We start from the raw sequence: 20,912 nt of genomic DNA, 5'->3' as shown, positions 1-20,912 counted from the left end.
GAGGTAAAAACAGAGTGGTTGCCCCCAGGCAGGATGATTATCACCATCCTAACCGTTAGCATTTAGTGCAGGAATTCTCCGGTCACGTTAGGGATAACACGGAATCACTGCTGTAGGACTCTAGGGCCTTAAAAACTCCTAAATACGGTATGTGGCACAGTAAGATTTCACCAGTGAATTTCTTGTTACCGAAAATACGGTATCCTCTCCAAACGGATTCTACACCTTATAACCTTATTCTTAAAATGTAAACTAATATTTAGGTGATACCTTTCTAAATGATGGACTAGGGCAAGAAGTGGTGTTGCAAATGTACAGACAAAAACAATAAGCCTAATAAACAGATAGATAAGCAAACCCAAAAATGCTGCCCTGGGGTTTCTTATATAGGGAGGCACAGGCTAAAATAAATATTCTTCATAATACAACAATGAGGACCAATGTCACGTGCCGGTATGGAATGTAAGAGGAGAAAGAGGCCGCAAGGTTTTCTCTCATAGGGAAGAGTCAGTGTATAAAAACCAGTTTAGTACACGTGGGCTCAAGACTGTAGCGCTTTATGGGGCAGGCACTATCCAAGACATGATGCGGGAAGGAGTCTGCAGCCGGCTTCAGCTCAGGTTCAGCAAATGGGATATACTTCAGACCCAAAACCGTGTGGGACACCATTTCTCACGTGATCAGGGTCAGTCTACACGTATATAAGTAAACACAAGGGCTCACAGGAATGTATACTCATCTGGTTGATCTATTGGGGGCTTCCAACTTTTACTATTTTTTGTAACCTCGTATCAGCAGGCCAGGTATATAGCTCTTAATGGTCCCAGACACCTTTTAGTTTTATGGATCAACCTTCAGGTGGTTCACTGTAAAGTTATTCCCAATATCTGTAAGATACAAACAAAAATTTAAAAAACCCACATACACACATAAATTGAAAAACCATTTAAAATCCAATGAGAGAGAGACTCTCGGACATTATCAGCTAGATTCTCTTTCCTCAAGTCTACACGCTGACTCTAACCAGATTCTAGGAAACTAAAATGCACACGTCTGGAATAAAACGTATCTTGGTGGCTGAATAATTATCTTATTGAATAAGAGACACGAGAGTGACAGAAGGACAACTGTGTTGTCAGTGTGCCTTTAAATAGAGGTCTCTTTTGACCCGGGAGGGTGAGGCCAAGGTGTGGGGCTGTGCCCTGGAAAGAGATGCCAGAGGGAAGAAGGCACACGTTCTCGGAAAGAGCTGTGGTCCATGCCTCCTGCTCATGTTTCTGCCAGCGGGTCAAACACCTGCAGCACGGTCCTCTTGTCCTTGTCACTGATTGTCATCCAGTGACCCAAGTCGTTCGGCCCGTGCTCCGGTGGCAGGTCGTCGGCCGCTGAGGCGCTGATTTGCAGCGAGGCTGTGTGTGCTCTTCCAAGGCTCCCAGTCCCGGGGTCCAGTGGGTCCGAGTTCTTGGAAAGCCAGGCATTCTTCAACAGGTGAGTGTCATGGAGAAGGTTCCAGAAAGGATCCTGGTAATCACCAAGAAGGGAGGCCGCCTCTGGCCGTGTCTCCTTGGTACCATCTGCTTGGGCACCAGCAGCAGACAAGGGGCCAGGACGAGCCGGTTGTGGAAAGAGCACGCCCCGGTCAGGCCGGGGCGCGGGGGGACAGTCGCTGCTGCTACAGTTGAGGCTCTGGAGAAGCTGGCTGTTGCTCTGTAGCACCTGCAGGTGGAAGGCTGCGGGGGCGGACTTCTTCCTCCTCGGGGGCGCCTGCGGCGCGGGGGGCAGCACCTCCAGAGGGGGTGGCGGGGTGGCTCCGGCCGCAGGAGGGGCGTCGTTGGGCACCGGCTTCCCCCCACTTGCCTTCCTGTCAGTCCCCTTCCTGGGCTGAAGTGTTCTCGGTTTGGGAACAGGAGGGACGGCTGCTAGAGGAGGGGTTTCAAGGCTGGTCTCTGGGGGCCCGATTGTGAAATGGACAGACTGTTGCCCACACTGTTCTTCCGGTGACTCAAGCTGAGAAAAGGCAGGACAGAGAGTGTAAGTCAGTGAGAGGCCAGCGCTGGGGGAGCAGGAATCAGTACCCAGATGCTGTCTGCAGGGGAGCAGGGATGGGGCCGAGATGACATTCCAGCAAATTCAAGATTTGAGAATGTCCGGGATGCGCAAATGTAACCAGATACAAAACGGCACAGGAGAAACACGTATGAAGTACCAGGAGGTCCAAGAAAACAGGAGAGGAAGCTTTAACACCAGGGCCACACGGTGACTATTTTGACACAAGTTTTTTGGGTTTTTTTTTTTCCTGTTACTTTAGAAACGGGGTTATGCTCTTCCTTGATTAAAAGCAAACCTCCAAAAAAAAAAAAAAACCAAAAAACAAAAAAAAAACCCTGATCTTTTCTGAGGCCACGGCTTTGAAAATTCAGTGTGTACCATGCTAGGCTGAAGGAACCTCCCTTATAGCGTGCAGCTCACCGAAAGGCTAATGGATCGGCTTGCTCCTTAAGCCTTTGATTTAAAAAAAATTTTTTTTAACGTTTATTTATTTTTGCGACAGAGAGAGACAGAGCATGAACAGGGGAGGGTCAGAGAGAGAGAGGCAGACACAGAATCTGAAACCGGCTCCAGGGTCTGAGCTGTCAGGACAGAGCCCGACGCGGGGCTCGAACTCACGAGCCGTGAGATCATGACCTGAGCCGAAGTCGGACGCTTAACCGACTGAGCCACCCAGGTGCCCCAAGCCTTTGATTTTTAAATACGGAAGATGGAAATTTTCGCACGGGAGTGTCACTTCCTTGGCCCCAATTCAAAACGATCGCAGAACTGCACGCAGCCAAAGGAAGCTTCCGTACTGCTGGGGGGCCGTTTGTACCGTCAGCATCAGCACGTCCTCTGGCTCTCTAGAAAACAAACTGCAAAAACCACCCCTTCTCCACCAGCCTTTTACTGTAAGCCCTGTGCAGTGGCCTGAGAAAATGAATCCATTTCTGCCCTGGCTCCCCAGAGACAAGACAGAACAGGGACAGGGGAAAGGAGGAGGAGGAAAGAGGTCTGTTCCCTAAGGAGGCCCGGCAGATGGACACGTGTGACTCGCAAATGGAGAGGCAGACGGATGCTGGACACACAGAGCAAGCGTCAAAGCCACAACGCACACTTTCCACAGGTGGAAAAGCAGCGGTCACCCTGTAATGACCGGCCAAGGGATTACCGAGGGTCCCGTTACTAGAACACTGGGATCAAACGGAAGATCCAGATGTGTCTACAGGTGCCAGTCTTTGGGCTGCGACTGTCCTGACAAACTCATGTCTTTGAAGCAGCAAGCGAGGCTGAGAAGCTTGAGAGCGAGAGCAAAAAACAATCTGCAAGAAAAGTGGCAAGAGAAGCTGTCGAAGCCCCAGCGTCCGAGCCGCCCACGAGCTCGTCGACACCACTAATCCAGGAACCCGCTGTCGGTTTTCTGGCGCAAATCAAGTGTGTACGTGTGCGACCAGATATACACGAGCGGGAAACACAGGAGCGCTTGGAGAAGCGCATCCCACGGCGGCTCCATCTGGGGGCTCAGACGGAACGTTTGGGAAGCCCGACACCTCCAAGCTGCTCCATGGCAGTGACAGATTCCTGGCTTTTCGGCTCAGCTAGAGCCAACGACGCGGTGGGGATATGAAGGAGGAAGCGACGGCCAAGCAGTTTCTCACGGACGCGGCCGTGTCTGGGAATCCTCTAAGCAGACGCTGGAGCTACGCGGGAGTAAGGGACTTCGCTCCGGGTGCTTACCTTTCCGGTCCTCCTCAAGGTTGGCTTCTTGATGGCAGGAACCCTGGGTGCAGGCCGACGGGGCAGGAGCGGGGCCACCGCTACTGGGGGCTCTGGTTTGGAAGTCCCTTGGTTCCTCAGGGCTGTGGCATTTACGGCTTCTCCTGGGATGCCTGAAACATACGGTCGTATGGATGGTGACGTGGGCAGGACAGGGCAGTGCGCGGCATGATTTAATAGTCAGACGGTCCGCTACACGCTAATGCTAATTTACTCAGGTGATGTCTTTCCTTTTTGTTCTAAAAACAACCACGGCAAAATCTTTGGGGGGATGTCAGGACCAACCAGCTAGGTTTAGCCCCCAGCTTCTCATGTTCACCTTCTCGACACGGATTGGTCTTCATGGGGGGGATCAGTGAGGCCCAGGCATTATACACAAAGTTTTATGTGTATGTGTGTTTCTCTCAGGGGAGGTAATCTGAAACTTCTCAAAATCTCTGCAGGGCCCACGACCAAGGAAATGTCAAGTTGGGCTCCTGGGTAGATTTCGAGCCTCAAACCTCTCCTAACCACCACATTCATAAAACTTCTTTAAAAAGCTTTACTGGGGTGCCCAGGTGGCTCAGTCAGTTAAGCATCCAACTTCAGCTCAGGTCATGATCTCACAGTTCGTGGGTTCGAGCCCTGCACTGGGCTCTGCTCTCAGCACAGAGCCTACTTTGGATCCTCTGTCTCCCTCTCTCTCTGCCCCTTCCTCTCTCTCAAAACAAAACAAAAAAACAAAAAAACATTAAAAAAAAGTAGCTTTACTGAGATATAATTCACATGCCATGAAATTCATCCTTTTTAAGAACACAGTTTAGTGGTTTTTTAAGTATATTCCTAGAATTGTACAACTACCACCACTATCTTTCCAGAACATTCTCATTACCGCAAAAAGGAACCCTGTCCCCATTAGCAGTTACCCCCCCCCCCCCCCATTCTCCCCTCCCAGCCCCTGGAAACAACTAGTATGTTTCTGTCTGAGTAGATTTGCCTATTCTGGACACTTTGTATAAATGGATTCATACATTATAAAGCCTTTTGTGTTTAGCTTCTTTCCCTCAGCATAATATTGTTAAGATGTACCCATGATAAAGCATATATTTGAGTGCTTTTTTCTACAATTTTTTTTAACATTTATTCATTTTTGAAAGAAAGAGAGAGACAGAGCGCGAATGGGGAAGGGGCAGAGAGAGAGGGAGACACAGAATTCGAAGCAGGCTCCAGGCTCCAGGCTGTCAGCATGGAGCCCGACGCGTGGCTCGAACCCACAGACTGCAAGATCATGACCTGAGCTGGTTGGCCACCCAACCGACTGAGCCACCCAGGCACCCCTGTATGAGTGCTTTTTAAGGCTGAATAATATTCCACTATATGGTTACACTACATCTTACCCACTCATCAGTTGATGGTCATGTGGGTGGTTGGTTACATCTGTACAATTATTTATTATTATTATTGTTACTTGAGAGAGAGAGAGAAAACACCAGCAGGGGAGAGGGCAGAAGGAGACAGAGACAATCCCAAGCAGCCTCCATGCTCAGTGCAGAGCCTGACATGGGCCCGATCCCATGACCCTGGGATCATGACCTGAGCCGAAACCAAGAGGGACATGCAACTGACTGAGCCACCAGGTGCCCCATAATTTTATTCCTTTTTTTTTTTTTTTCACAAAAAAGAAACCACTCATGATAGTTATTCTACAACGTTTCTTGACCTCTTAATTCATGCCCCCTTAAATGTTACTTGGGATTCCAAATAAGGTACATATCCTAAAAGCAAACAGACAGCTAGACTGGGTACCGCTTTCCAGAGGGCATGATCTCCCCTCCCCAAAACAAAAAATGTTAGTACCAGCAATTTTGAATGCATGGTGGGGATCCCAAGTTAAAATATGATTAACATGGGCTTCATGGGAAATAACAGCACCAAAAAATTAACAGGCAGTTTGGCGAAAAGGTCCCTGCCAGACAGTAAATTATCTATACTCGCTAGTGATTTAAAAAGTAGGTTTTAGGCCTGAAATAGGGACGTGTCCCTAACTATCCTTTTTTTATGGAGCCAGTGGAATGAATTAGTGCCTGGAGCATTATCCTTTTTTAAAATTCTTTGTTTATTTCAGTCTCTCCTTTAAAGTGCTTCTTAATAATCCTGGGCTTATTTCTATATACTTACTGAATTTTAAGTATCTATTTTTAGGGGCAACTGAGAGCTCAGTTAGTTAAGGGTCCGACTCTTGATTTCAGCTCAGGTCACGATCTCACGGTTCGTGGGTTTGAGCCCTGCATCGGGCTCTGTGCTGATAGCACGGAGCTTGCTTGGGATTCTCTCTCTTCCTCTCTCCCTCTGCCCCTCCCACACACGTGTGCTCTCTTTCCCAAAGTAAATAAATAGGTAATTTTAAACGAATAGTAGAATTTAGCAGTTCAGTTTTATCAAATGTTGCTAAAGGGTGTTTCCATTTAATACTGCCTCCAGAAAGAAGGAAGTTACTTTCTCTTCTAGGTCCCTTCTAGTAGGAAGAGGCAAAGAAAAGACCAGAAGCAGAACCCCAGCGGACCACTCACCCCCTCTCGCTTCCAGGAGACATCGGATGGCTGCTTCTGCCTCCTGGGCATTGGTAGTTTTGATCTGCTTGACATTGTAGGGTTTACTTATCCCCGTCCTGGCTTTGGGCTTCAGGACAGAGTCAAGAAGAAAAGCAACGTTAACACAGGCAGGCAAACAGACTCACCTGGTCTGATCCCTGCCTGCTGATCTGTTCACAAGCGAGTGATGCAAGGGGCTCCGTCAGATGGTGGTTAAGACGCAAACTTCGATCCAGACCGCATCCCTCAAGCCTCTGTCCCCTCGGAGTACTCTGAGACGAATGCAGTAATACTGAGACCTGACCTCCTGTCCCCAACCGGATGGTTACAGGTCTTGGCAATGCGGCCTAACCACCATCTGCTTTGTTAACCAGGTAAAAGCCAGAAAGCATCATCAGAGGCCACTTTTTTGGCAGCTCAGCACAATTCTTGACACACCTTCCACGTTTTCTCAAAAGTGCCCTTTCTGCCTCTTCACCCAAACCTCTGGGTTGCCACTGATGGCCTGCCTTCACTACCATCAACTGCTGAGGCCTAGCTGTTCGTTCCCTCCCCTGCCGTCACACGGGACATCTGGCCCAGCCGCCGCACCCCCCTGGGACAGCCTGCCTCCACCCGGCACCCCGGCTTCACCTCCCGTGCTCTATTCCTCTGACCTCCACCTACTGTCTTCCTACGCAGCTCACTGCCATCTTCTGGAACTTTCTACCTCTACAATCCTCCCTGTTGTTATCACTAGCATTCCCTTACTGCGAAATTGAGGCCCCATTACCTCTTCTCTCAAGACAACTGATCAGAATTTCTCCCATTTTGCCTTCTATCAAGCACTTGTCTACACACACCAAGGTCCAAGTCAAGCCTCGGAAGGGAGAGAAGCAGAGGGGTCTGGAAACAGTCCCACCACACAGGGACACGTGGGATTTTTTTTTTCGTCAAACGTGATTTTTCTCTCTAACCCTCTTACAACCATATGAAAACCCTATAAAAGACCTAAACTATGGGTTTGGGAAAGAGCTGTCAGGCAGAGGGTAAAGAGATATTAGTCTATATATTCACTGAAGAGGTGATCCTGCCTGATCTCAGGGGCTGGAGGTGAGCCACGGGGCAGACCCCTGGGGTTTGGAACGCTGGCCCACTTTGCTTTGAGCAGAACCTGAAAGAACTCACTGCGTGCTGGGGCGCTCCTGGCAGAAGTTTTGCCGTCTGCAAAATCGAGTACTGCCCGTGGGTGCCAGAGGATATGGACACGTCCGAAGCCGACTTTTTCACCATCAAACCAGCTGTGAAAACCAACAAGGCAGAGTCCCCATCTCAGTGAGGTCACTGGCTGCTTTGGAGCCATGTCCCAGCTAGCGGGGAGCCGGGCCAACCACACACGTTCGTAGGGTCCGAGCCCGGGGGGCTGGTGGGCATTCGCAGAGTCGATACTAACTTTCTCCTTTGATTCTCGAGCAGTTTGTGACTATTCTCTGGAGAAATATTATTTGAACACAAATTTTAATCTAACATCCTGGGGGGGGGGGATTCAAATCTGATATAAAAGCCAATTCATTTTTAAGTGGTTTAAAACACACTGCAGTTATTAGGACTCAGTTTTAAAAGTGGTTTGTGGACAAAAATCTAAAAACCAAAAACAAAAAACCAAAGCAGAGGAATAAATGCATTAAATTACACTTATGGTCATTCAGAAATCATGTTTTAGAATGTTCAATGACATAGACATTAGACGAAAGACAAAAAAATGGCCGCCAATTTTGTAAAAAATAAATAACTGTATGTAGGTGTAGATACCTATATTTAGAAAAAAAATGGAAATGTTGTGATTAACAATTGTTATCTGTAGACAGCCAAGTGAATTTTTAAAAGTTCTGTATTTATCTATTTTGGTAAAATTTCCACAATATGACCTAAATTTTATTTATTTAGATTTTATTCTCTGAGTGTTAACTCAGAAAAGTAAAGAATACACATAAAAAGTCATGTGCTTCTGGCTCACCATCCATTACTCTTGTGACGTAAGCCAAGGTAAACCTAAATGGGAAGTAAAGCCTGAGAAAAATCCCTGTGTCTGACTGTGACACGTTTTGGGGTGAGGAGAGAAGTAAACAGTAGAGGTAAAACAGAAAGTGCTCAAAAGCACGTCACAAATATCTTTGCAGGGTGTTGAGGAAAAGCTTGAGGGCCAAGCACTGGTTCTGGGGGAGCAGGAAGAGGGGCACTTTCCTCGGGCTCATGGGGAAGGGCCTGTCCTCAGGTGGCCGGATGCTGGAGGCCACAGGCCTGGGCCTGCAGAAGACAGGACGCCCGGTTTGAGGCGGCCCTGAGGTCGCCTGGAGTGTTGGGCGTCTGGGCTTACTGGAACCCTGGGAAGCAGGGAGAGGGCGGGCAGCAGGCGCGGACAGAAGGCCGCTTCTGCAGGAGTGGGGAGGAAGGTGCTGGAAGGTCCTCGCTCAGCGGTCGCCTCAACTTTCCATTCTCTGCTGTCTCAAACAGAAAGCGCCTTAAAGCGAACCGCAGCTGCAGGAGGGTGAACAGCTTTGTCAAAGCTTCACATAGTTTCCCACGAGAAACACGACCATCTCTGATACCAAGACAGAGAGGAGCCTGAGGCGGGGAAGGCGCTGGGGACCCGGGTGAGGCAGCAGCGGACTCAGAGGGAGGTGCTGAGTAGCAGGCCACAGGCGGTTATTCCCAGCAGGCACGGTGTAAGCCGAAAGCAGCAAAGTCTTACTTGGAGGGGGGGGTCTCTGTGGTGGGTGAGGTGGCCGAGGCCTGGTGGGAACCGACAGAGACCTGCTTGGAGAACGGTGGCGGAAATCCCCGACTGCTTCCAGCTCCGGAGTGAGCTCCGCCAGGTCAGCATCATCTGGAGGACACGGCGGAATGCGGGTGAGGAGAGTCGGGGCTCAGACTCGGGTCTGTGCCGAGCTGATTGTGCAGGAGGGCCTCCCGAGGACAGGGGACCCCTCTCTGCTGGCGCGAGGGGCAGGGGAGGGAGGGTCACCCAATGCCTGCGTGGAACATGAGATAGGAACCGTGGACAAGACTTCCCGTCCAGACGTGAGGGACACGGAAATATTTCCAAGTGTAGGTGTGTTTCCTTCTGAAAAAACAAAGGAGGCTCTCACACAGAGTAGACGAGACCATCGGAAGACCAGAGCCCCTCGGTTTTAATTCCTCACTCGAACACAGGACAGCTGTTTGGGAAGCTGACCACGCTCTCTGCCATCCCGTGACAAGCTCCTCGTACGGAGAATCCCTGCTCACCCATCATGTTCCAAGTCCCATAGCCCGCCGCCAGCTACCTCACAGGCGTTCACCCTCCTGGCTTGTCCTGCAAATAACCTTTGAAGACTAGGAGGGGCGTGAGGAGGTGACTGCTTTGGTTTCATTACATATATATTTATTACACATAAGTTCAGGACACTTTCAGATCTTCTTTCCCACACTACAACACAGCCCAGTTAGCTTCATTTTGGCCTAGATATTCCACCCCTCACATTTCCAACAGCTCAAACTCATGGCTGTTTGAGGTTGGTGCTGGGGAGAAGCAGGGTTTCTCCTTCTAATGGGAATGTCTGATCACCCACAGCGTTGAGGACATGCCTTCTCGCTGCCCACAAGGCGCCATGCTGCTCTAATTTTTTTTAAAAATTTTTAAATGTTTGTTTATTTTTGAGAGACAGAGACAGAGCATGAGCAGGAGAGGGGCCGAGAGAGAGGGAGACACAAAATCCAAAGGAGGCTCCAGGCTCTGAGCTGTCAGCACAGAGCCCAACGCGAGGCTTGAATTCACGAACTGTGGAATCACGACCTGAGCTGAAGTTGGACGCTTAACTGAGCCGCCCAGGCTCCCCTGCTCTGCTAATTTTTCATTCAAAGAGGCCTTTATGCTCATACATGCCCTCCCCTTGGGAGGCTTCCTAAATGACGGCCACCCCTGAAGAAAGGGACCATTTCCTGTCTGAAGAGCACATCCCTTCAGCCACTTTGGCTCCAGGGCAGGAGCCCTCTGGATGTGGGGTGCATAGAACCACCTCGATGCATGGACAAAGTCTGCTGCCTCTGTATTGGGCAGCAGACCCCAAACCCAGCTGTGTGCTCAGTCACCTGGGGAACTTGATGAGATGCCAGATTTCCAGGGTCCCAGCCCACCCCTGCCAAATCCACAGCTCCGTGATGGGGCTCAGCAGCCTGGAAGTTTAAAAGCTTCTGATGGTTCAATGCAGGCAGGCTGCTAACCAACTTTGGGGCTCCTGTACAATCAATGGGGCTTTGGGGTGTCTGCACCTCTCTTGGCAAATTATCTTCCCTGGGAGGCATCTCAATTCACTTTCACCCCGTTCTGTATTCTCAGTCCCAGCTTACAGGGTCCTGACACCTGCTAGGGTCCTGGACCCGCCGGGCACAGTGGTCCTCCAGTGCGGGAGGTACAATGACCGACAGCTAGAAGGCACTTGTGGCCGTGGGTGATACTCCTGACAGTCTGAGGCTGGAGCATGAACTACCCTACTTCCCAGCTCACGTAACACCAGAGGGTTTTTAAACTTACTCAAAAGGGCCATTATACTATATAACCTAGGGCTTTGCAGTTCAATCTGGAGGACTTCCAGTCGCTCTCTGCTTCAGTCTAAAATGACAGAATGATGCTAATTATCGTGTTAGTGTGCAATAACATATTGTATAAGTGTAACCATACATCAGCACTCAGGACCTAGATACCGTTATGGACCTAGAGAGCATCTCGCTAAGTGAAATAAATCACACATAGAAAGACAAATACCATATGATTTCACTTATATGTGGAATCTAAAAGACAAAACAGACAAACAACAGCAAAAGAAAACCCCCCAGAAACTGACTCATACATCTACGAAACCAGTGATTGACTCGGCGGTGGGGAACGGGCGAAATAGGTGAAGGGGATTAAGAGGTACAAACTTCCGCTTATAAAATAAGTCAGTCACAGAGATGAGAAGTATAGCATAGGGAATATAGTCAATAACATTGCTTTAACACACAGTGACAGACGGTAACTGCACTCACTGTGGCAACTATTGCGTAGTGTACGGAATTACTGAGTCACCATGTTGTTCGCCCGAAACGAATACAACATCATCTGTCAACTATACTTTCTTTGCGGTCAATTATACTTCAGTAAAAAGAAATGCCTATGTCTCTTACGGGATTGAAACAGAAAAGTTTTGGAGAGGAGAAACGAAATTACAAATGTAAAACCAGTTTAGAGCTGTGGCCATTTAAACATACAGAGGAAACGGGAATGAACATGAATCTGGTGTGTTATAAGGGTACCAGTTGTAAAAAAATAAATAAAATTAAAATAAAATAAAATAAAATAAAATAAAATAAAATAAAATAAAATAAAATAAAAATAAAAAGCACTAGAGAAAATCAGTGTGGTGGTAGCTGGATATAGGCCCAGGGCCCAGTTTCCACCAATTGCTATGACCTGTTCGTTTTAGCCCTTTCGTGGGTGTGGGCACTTGATTGGTGGCATCGTTCAATGCCCTGCTGCTGAGGGAAAGAACGAACTCAATGCCAGGGCCAAGCTACCTTTGTAGGTCGGGTGCCGCGTCTTTTTAGTGAGTGCAGGTGACGTGTCGGCAGGCACCGCTGCTGTGCAGCTGGGGGCTTCGGAAAGGTAGTCCCCTGCCGTCTCACCATCTGAGACCACAGGCTGACTTAGCTCATCCACCAAGTAGTCTTCGTCATCTTCGAGAATGTCCCCTTGGGGAAGGAAACGTCACAGCACACAATTAGGGTGACTGGCACAGTCTCTCGGCAGTGGGTCTGTTTCAACATCCGGGCTTGTGGCTCAGCATCAGGACGCCCGCCCCAGGCCCGGGTCAGCAGGTACGGGACCCCGATTCCATTCACACCGGGACACGGGACCGAGGCCACGGCGCTGACAGCCTCAAAGCCACTGTTTTCAGTGTAATTCGGGATGGCCGCGGGTCTCAGCTACCAGTTCCCACATCACCCCTAGACACGCACACTGCCCAGCTTGCCACGTGGGCGAGCACGCTTGCACTTCAAGGACCCTCGGTAACCTTTACGGACAGGGGGTTAGAAGGGGGTCTTGAAAATCTCATGCTGGCTGCCGGAACGTCTGGCCTGCCCGCCTCGCCACAGTCACCAAAGAAGTCTTGTAGGGACTATACTCACCCTCTGACTCATAGTCCAAGCTTGTGAAGTCAAAGTTCTCCTCCAGCAAACAGGAATTGGCGGTTGGAGACACGGAGGCCATACTATCCCGCTTTCGGATGATCTCCTCCTGCCAACCCTTCAGCCAGTCCTTCGTCTTTGGTCTGATCTTCACTGCTCTGCCCTTCACCTGTGAGGACAGGGTGACCAGCCGAGAGTGAACGGAGATGTCAGAACTCTCTTTCCTTTCAAACTTTTCCTTGCTCAAACTCGGGCATCAGGAGCAGGCCGACCTTCCTGTTTTACCAAGAAAAATCAAGGGTCTAGACCTCAGGGAAGATCAGCACAGCTCACATATGGTCTAAATAAAAGTGGAATTATCATCTTTGGCTTTTCATTCCATGTGAACGTCAAACCAGGATATTACCAAAATGGAAACCACCTGTACACGGCATATTCCGAAATACGCGGAGAGAAGGATTGCAATGCTCTCCCACGTGCAGGTGTGAGCCAAGACAGACCCGGTGACTCAGCGGGATCTGTCCTCGAGAACTTGCTCTTTCTCCCAAATTCTGCAAGTGGCCAGGGATGGACATCAGATCCCTCACCAGAAATAGATACTGGAAGGAAGAGTACTAGCTCATGAAGCGCCCACATCTAGAGACACGGTGAGGAGATGCCATGGCCACGCAAAAGCACAAGAAAACCCTGGGGAGTAAGCAGCCCCCGCGGCACAGCTGACCACGCACGACTCACCTTCATACCGTCCACGTCCAGGACGCTGAGAGCTGAGTGACTGTCTGCAAAAGTCACCAGCATCTGCCCTTGGTTGACCCTGGAATAAATGAGTTGAGCTAAGTCAATGCCAAGTGCAACGCGGCGGCTCAACGGGGCTGGCATGTACGTGACGTGCACGTGGGACCCCGTGCCAGCCAGGGCAGTACTTACCGGACAAGAACAATGGTCCCATAATTGCCCAATGTCTGCATGAGTTCTGTGCGCACATCCTCAGGAAACTCGTTTTTCTCTTCTACGGTTGGTGACTGAAGGTTGACTATGACGGTAGCATCCAGGGGGCCCTGGAAAGAGGACACTTCCTGGAACACCCTCTCCCGAGCACCCACATCGACTTCTTGCACTTCCACCTCCACGATCGCCAGGACGGGTCTGCGTTAGACGTGAAGGGAAGATAGGTACCGGTTAGCAAGCTGAGCAGCTCCCGCCCCCACAGCTCCACTGTCAACAGGGAACATCGACACCCCGTGAGTGTGGCCCCAGCACAGCACTGTGCTGTCCTAGGGTTTCAGACTCTATCTCTGCCCAATCCTAGCGTTGTCTTGGCATTTTTACCTGTGGGCGATTTAGAGAAAACAGCACCAGCCACTAGCAAAGATTTTTTACATGGTTTTCACCAGTACTGCCGAGGACGGTGGGAGGTGAGAATTCTCCCTTTGCTAGGGATTCAAGCTTTTTGGAGGGCGACTGGGCGACTTGGCAACTGATGTGAAGAATCTCAAAAATGTTGATCTCTTTTAACCTACTAATTTCAATTCTAGGACTCTGTTCTAAGAAAATGACCAGGGATTCAGACAAAGATTTATATACAAGGTTGATCATGACTGTTGATGGGAGGGAAAAGGAAAAGGGGAAATAATCTAACTGTTCTGTGACGGCGAAACAGGTTATGGTGCAGCCGTACGATAATATCTTATACAACTAGTAAGAATGATGTTGGAGAAGTCTCGTGGACACACACAAGAAAACAGATTGGCAGGAAATAATGTAATTGTTATTATTAATCTTTTTGAAAAATTAGGGTTTTTTAAAGATTTATTTTTAATGTTTATTTTTGAGAGAAAGAGAGCGTGAGCAGGGGAGGGGCAGAGAGAGAGGGAGACACAGAATCCAAAGCAGGCTCCAGGCTCTGAGCTGTCAGTGCAGAGCCTGACGTGGGGCTCGAACTCACAGACTGTGAGATCATGACCAGAGTCGAAGTCGGATATTTAACCGACGGAGCCACCCAGGTGCCCCAAAGCAACTGTTATTGTAATTGTGATGGAGGATGGGTTTACTCTCTTTACAAAAATGTAGAAAATCCTCTGTTATGAAGATCATGAAACCTTATTGAAGACATTTATAATATGGCATCGACTCGTGGTTCGTGAGTTTGAGCCTTGAGTCTGGCTCTGGGCTGACAGCGTGGAGACTGTCTGGGATCCTCTCTCTCCCCTTTCTCACTGCCCCTCCCCTGCTGGCATGCACGCATGCACACTCTCTCTCAAAATAAACTTTACTAAAAATATATATATAGGGGCGCCTGGGTGGCTCAGTCGGTTAAGCATCCGACTTCAGCTCAGGTCACGATCTCATGGTCCGTGAGTTCGAGCCCCGCGTCGGGCTCTGGGCTGATGGCTCAGAGCCTGGAGCCTGCTTCCGATTCTGTGTCTCCCTCTCTCTCTGCCCCTCCCCTGTTCATGCTCTGTCTCTCTCTGTCCCAAAAATAAATAAACGTTAAAAAAAAAATTAAAAACAAAATTAAAAAATAAAAAAATATATATATATATAATACAGCATTGAGAGGAAACAAAACATAAGACAAAATCGTAGATCATATGGTGGTGACCTTTAAAACCAGGGAACACTGCAAAGGTGATATATAATCAGTATGATCCCCGAGATTTAGAGCACCATTGTTAGACTTTTTTTTTTTTTTTGCTTCTGGAACAAAAAAGAAGACTGAGAAGAATCTGACACAGGAATATGCACAAAGTGAGTGTTTTCTAAAAGTGGGTGGCTCAGGCAGTTAAGTATCCGACTCTTGATTTCGGCTCAAGTCATGATCCCGCCACCATGAGACGGAACCCCGCGTCGGGCTCCGCACTGACAGCGTGGAGGCTGCTTGGGATTGCCTCCCTCTGCTTCTCTCCTGCTCTCTCCTCCCTCTCCCAAAATAAATACAACTTCAAACAAACAAACAGGCAGAGGACCTCTTCAGAGAAGCTGCATGAACGGTAAGCGAAGCATCACTGAGGAAAGCAGGTGCCGGTACAGTGTGGGCAGCACCCAGTGATAATGTGGAGGACGCCTGCAGGAATCTGTAGAGAATGCTGCTGGCGGGAAGAGGCCAGTCTCCCTGTTCTGATTCCATCTATGTAACCTACTTGGAATAACAAAGTTATGGAAAGGGAGGAAAAAGGGCAGCGGTGGACAGGGGCCAAGCAGGGGAGACAAGCGCGCCTGTAAAAAGGCACCATGAGGCATCCTGTGGTGACGGAGACATTCTGTATATGGACCGTGTCAGTGTCACCATCCTGGTCATGACACCGTGCTCCAGAGCGACAGTATCTTCCCACCGCGGGCACTGGGAGAAGGGTACATGGGGTCTCTGTATTATTCCTTACAGAGGAATTATAATCTATAGTTACCTCAAAATAAAAGATTTTTTAATTACATTTTTCCTAATATTCTTTTCAACGTTTATTATTTCGAGAGAGAGTGCGAGTGAGTGCATGAGTTGGGGGGAACGGGCAGAGAGAGAGGGAGAGAGAGAATCCCAAGCAGACTCCACACTGTCAGTGCAGAGCCTGACCCTGGGGCTGGATCTCACAATGGCGAGATCATGAGCTGAGCTAAAATCAAAGTTGGGCACTTAACCAACTGAGCCACCCAGGTGCCCTCAAGAGAAAAAGTTTAATTAAAAAATATTAATGTAATAAGTTAGAAAGCAAAATGGTAAGTCTGCCTAACATAATCCCAATATTCTTATACGCATTTAAATACTCACAAGCACGTCTACACGTGAACATACACCACGCACGGGTGAACATTTTGGTGTAAAATCTTCTAACGTGCCTGGAAAACGCAGCCAACACATGACAAACCACTGCAGACACAGAACTATGGAGGCTTTGCTTGTTTATGTAGGTTTCCCCCTAACTGTCAATAAGGGAGAGGCTCTGCTCTTATAATTAGAAAAATCAATAAAAGCCTAAGACGCATCTGAAACCATTATGTCCAGATCTGTACCTCCCAGCATCCCGGCTGAGTGGAGGCTACTCCATCCTTGTGGTTGCTAAGGCCAAACCCTGGGGTCCTCCTCAAATCGTCCCCCATGCGCATACATGCCACCCAACCCCGTGGGCGCCACTTTCAAGTCCATCTAGAACCCAAACACATCTTGCCACGGGGACCCATGACCACCTGGTCCAAGACTGGCACTGTCTCTTCCCCTGCTTGCTGCATTAGCTTCTTCCCTGGCCCCACTGGACTCTCTTCAGCTGATCCCGTCAACACCTCGTCAGATGACTCCACCCCTCAACTCGAGTAAAACCCAACGTCTTTTTGCGGCCCGTGGGGTTCCACGTGGTCTACGTTTCTTGCCCATCTCCTAGGACTTCCTCCACTCTTTCTACGGCACCTCTATTCTCTGGATTCCTGAACGCTCGCTGCCTTGCTCCTCACCCTGGAATGCTCTCCCCCCGACACCCCCATGGCTCACACTCTCACGTCTTTCAGGCCTTGGCTCCATGGTCGTCATATCTGAAAGGCCTTCCCTGAACACTGGGTTTAAAAGAGCACCAACCCCTTGTCTGACTCTTGCCATTACTATTTTTCCTTTCACAGCACTTACACTTGTTTACCTGCTGTCTGTCCTCACTAGACAATTCCATGAGAATGTGGTCTTGTCTGTTTTGTTCACGGCTAATCCTCAGTGCCAGGAACAGGGCCTAGCATACAGGGCCCTGCTCAGCAAATATAGTTCAATGAACTGCTTCTAAAGACACTCACTGAACTAGCACACCTGGAAGTCCCATATCTGGACATTTCCCGGGGCTCATTTCTGGGCACGTATTTGCAACAACAGGTTTCTCGAGAATTTAGAATAACTAAAGATTCAGACTTAACGGCTGACTGACTTCACCAGCAACTCTGTCTCCTAATTTCCTTCCTTGTAGAAGCCGAAACTGACAGGCAAGTTTGGTAGCAGCTGTGGGACGATCAAACCCTTCCTATTCACACCCTCAAATGCCATCCTCTGTCTCTTTACAGACGTTCTAGGAGACTGGTCTCGGGGCACACCGAGCTGACCGACCCGGCTGCTGTGTTCCACCCTTAATGGCCAAACCAACTGCTCAGAGCATTTAAGAACTCAGAATCCAACACTTAAAAACCCTACGGCATGGGGCGCCTGGGTGGTTCAGTCTGTCGAGCATCCGACTCCGGCTCAGGTTGGGATCTCACAGTTCGTGGGTTCGAGTCCCGCATCAGGTTCTGCGCTCTCAGCACAAAGCCTGCTTTGAATCCTCTGTCTCCCCCCTCTCTGCCCCTCCCCAGCTTGTGCTCTCTCTCTCAGAAATAAATGGACATTAAAAAAATAAAATTAAAAAAAAAACCCAACCCTAAGGCCATTTGTAATGATATCAGGAAAAACACGTCCCCAGTAGGTGAATGGGTAACTTCCATGGATATATTTAGTGGAACACTGGACGGCAATTACAAGTGAATGAGCCAGATCTGCAACAGCGACCTGACTGTATCTCAAAGACATTAAGTGACCAAAAAAGCAAGTTGCACAATGACATCATTTATGGGAATTTAAACGACAAAGTACCATAGGCTGCATCTTTGAAATTTTCATAAATGACGTCAGTTGTGATATGAGCAATGACAAAATACTAATAACAGTGATTAATTCTTGATGGTGGGTACACAGCTATCTGTCACACTCTTCTTTGTTGTTTACGGAATTCCACATGCCTGCACACCCGCATTCTGAAGGGGACAGCACACCCGTTGTCCGCGGGAAGCAGCGGACGCTGCTTTTGCCAGCACAAAAGTCCCCGCGGCATCCAGGACCGTACCTGTGATCGGATGCTTGCAGTTCCGCTCGGCCGTAATACTTGAGGGCTCCAGGAGACCAGGAATGTCTGACCGTGCTGTCCGCGTCTATGTCGCTGTCTAGCAGGTTGAGATCTCCGGCTACTCACAGGGATTACGATCAAGAGACCCACACACAACACACAATTGTATCAACATACGGAAAAGTCGACTGAGGAGCCTGGGCCACGGGGGTCTATGTCACAGACCACCCTGTCTCAGACTCGTTCCCTCTAACCCACTGGGCCGGAAACCACGCCAAGGAGGCTCTGGGGTCTGGGGCAGGTAATCCACGTAGGTCGTCCAGTGCTGCCTACTTCCTCCCCAGTGGACACACTCAGTGGGAATGCGGGTGGCGGCTGTGGGCTTTCCACCCCAGAGGCCACAGGAACACAGGGCGTCTGCAGCCCTTCGTACGGTAGGAGAAGCAGAGACTAAGACCATGACGGGGTCCCTGCCTCTCGGTACCCTGGGGAGGTCACAGATACCCACAGAGCGATCTGAACAGTGTGATTTCCTGGCTTTGAAATCTCTGCATCCATCTTGCCAGAAAAGCCGAGCTGTTTTAGGTATAGGTGTTCTAAATCAGCCGCCCTTCCCAGCTGGCCATTGCTAATACTTCTAAACATACTGGAAAACTAATTGAGGAAAAAACCCTCCTTCCCTGTGTCGGGCTCATGTCCTATTTGGAATTGGAGCTTTAAGCAGGTAAGAGTTTGGTTGAACAAAAGGGGCCGGATGTACTGCATGTTGTGGGTGAGGGCACAGACACCGGACACTGACTTCTCTCCTGTTCGCCCCCCCCAGGACAGAAGGCAGACGGGGTGGTGTGCGGGGACAGCCGTGATGCAGGGATGGGGAGAGCCAACGGGGAGCTCCCCAAAGCACAACTTCCAAAGCTCAGGGGCCAACAACTGGAATGAATCTCCTGTAGCTTCGGGTTACCAAGAAAGTTGTTGTTTATAGCAAAGAACGCTGTGCTGCATCACTGTGACTGACTTGCCCTCTGTGGTTATCGACCATTCCCCCTCTACCAGCTCTGAAGGTGCACACGTCCCACGTACCTGTTCTGTCAAAAGGGTGCCTCTTCCTCCACCACAGGACCCTGTCTGTCCAGGCAGGGGTGCGGCATTTGTCACTTGTGTCGTAGGCGGCCGAGCCAACGTCATACTTGTAAGTAGGTCCAAAATTAATGGTGCCTTCATGAAAGTCTTTAAAAATCTATTGGGAGAAAAGACCAAGACCACCTTCGTTCTCCTAGATTCTGTGTGTCGTATGTAAAAACAAAAAAATAAAAAAGCACATACCAAAGGGCTCTCTTCCTTAAAAGACCCAGGATCTACATTGTATTTGCAAATATGTTTCAAACCGAAACGTATGGGTGCTATTTAATTAGCAATACAGTGATGATTACTCATTGTACTGACTGACACACCACACAGGATCTCCCACCCACCTCAAGTACCCGATGTACCACTGTCCGCTTGCCAGTTCCCGGGGAGACCGCGGAAGGCAGGCGGCAAGGCTCACAGGTGCCCCATCCGCACAGTCCCAGACCTAGTACGATGCCCGGCCATTGCTATCAAGGTCTTCATCGATATTTGCTAACTGAATGAACCGGGCCAACAGAAGCACAGAACTGAGACTGAACTCTCTTTCGGTTTAGCTCCGGATCCAGCCGCAGTGCCGTGAGAAGACCCTAGAACGGCCTGTACTAATTCGCTCAGTGCATCTGTGGAAGGGTGTGGACAACACTGGTAGGAGGCAGAGAGAAGAAACTGTTGCAGAGATGTATGGCGTGGTTACTTTTCCATCTGGCCTCCCTTAGCAATCCACAGCCCTGGCAGGGTTGAGTGGGGAGTGCACAGGAAGCGTCAAAAAATGCCTGTCTCTTGCCGCAAGAGACACCCGAATCCCTCTCACCACACATTTTACCAGCTGCGTTTTCAAAAGGTAAATGGAATATGGCTGTGCACCTGCCCTCTCGGCCCAGCCTGCCACAAAGCTACCAGATACCAACATGAGCAAACAGTCTGCATTGGAGAAGATCAGCTGGGTCATCGGGAAGCCGGCCAGTGCGACCTGGAAGAACTGAGGACAGATCCTATACCTGAATCTTTCCTATCGTGTCATTGCCTGAGGAGTCACTAAAAAACTGCACACGGGTCATTTGGGGGGACAAACATGAGCTCTGTAGTTTGACAATCTTGGACTGCATCATGGCTCTGTGTACTGACCGTGTGACCTTGGACTCATTTGACCTTGGCCTCAGTTTTCTTGTCTATAAAATGGGTATAATAACCTAATTTATAGGACAGTCTTGAGGATTACCCACACAAATTGGTATATAAAGTATATTAAATACAGTTATAATTCGTTAGCGTGTTCACCAATGAGAAACAGAACTATCATCAAAATAAAGCGCTTTGAGCGTCTGTCGGTGGGTCCTACAAGGCTGGCGTGGGGTACGAGCTGGGTGGGCTTGTCTACATC

General features: G+C 49.2%; 1 protein-coding gene across 4 annotated transcripts in view; it reads right to left on the bottom strand.

The window, feature by feature from the left end:
- Positions 1 to 452: 452 nt before the first annotated feature.
- Positions 453 to 20,912, bottom strand: part of SYNJ2 (synaptojanin 2) — a 106,185-nt gene continuing 85,725 nt past the window's right edge. For 2 of the 4 annotated variants that reach the window (XM_058735770.1, XM_058735769.1), the window contains exons 17-27: positions 19,484 to 19,640; positions 18,404 to 18,521; positions 13,491 to 13,709; positions 13,299 to 13,377; positions 12,564 to 12,732; positions 11,952 to 12,125; positions 9,109 to 9,243; positions 7,545 to 7,657; positions 6,357 to 6,465; positions 3,769 to 3,920; positions 453 to 2,007 (exon numbers count right to left, since the gene is read on the bottom strand). In XM_058735770.1, coding sequence (XP_058591753.1) covers positions 1,270 to 2,007; positions 3,769 to 3,920; positions 6,357 to 6,465; positions 7,545 to 7,657; positions 9,109 to 9,243; positions 11,952 to 12,125; positions 12,564 to 12,732; positions 13,299 to 13,377; positions 13,491 to 13,709; positions 18,404 to 18,521; positions 19,484 to 19,640 — 2,163 coding nt within the window. In that variant the 3' untranslated portion in view covers positions 453 to 1,269. Of the gene's footprint in view, positions 2,008 to 3,202; positions 3,354 to 3,768; positions 3,921 to 6,356; positions 6,466 to 7,544; positions 7,658 to 9,108; positions 9,244 to 11,951; positions 12,126 to 12,563; positions 12,733 to 13,298; positions 13,378 to 13,490; positions 13,710 to 18,403; positions 18,522 to 19,483; positions 19,641 to 20,912 lie in introns of all 4 variants that reach the window. The other 2 variants (XM_058735772.1, XM_058735771.1) reach the window with 2 other exon arrangements.

This window comes from Neofelis nebulosa, chromosome 6 (genome assembly GCF_028018385.1).
Source record: "Neofelis nebulosa isolate mNeoNeb1 chromosome 6, mNeoNeb1.pri, whole genome shotgun sequence".
In the NCBI taxonomy this organism is placed as follows: domain Eukaryota; kingdom Metazoa; phylum Chordata; class Mammalia; order Carnivora; family Felidae; genus Neofelis; species Neofelis nebulosa.
This window is presented reverse-complemented; position numbering and strand designations above follow the sequence as displayed.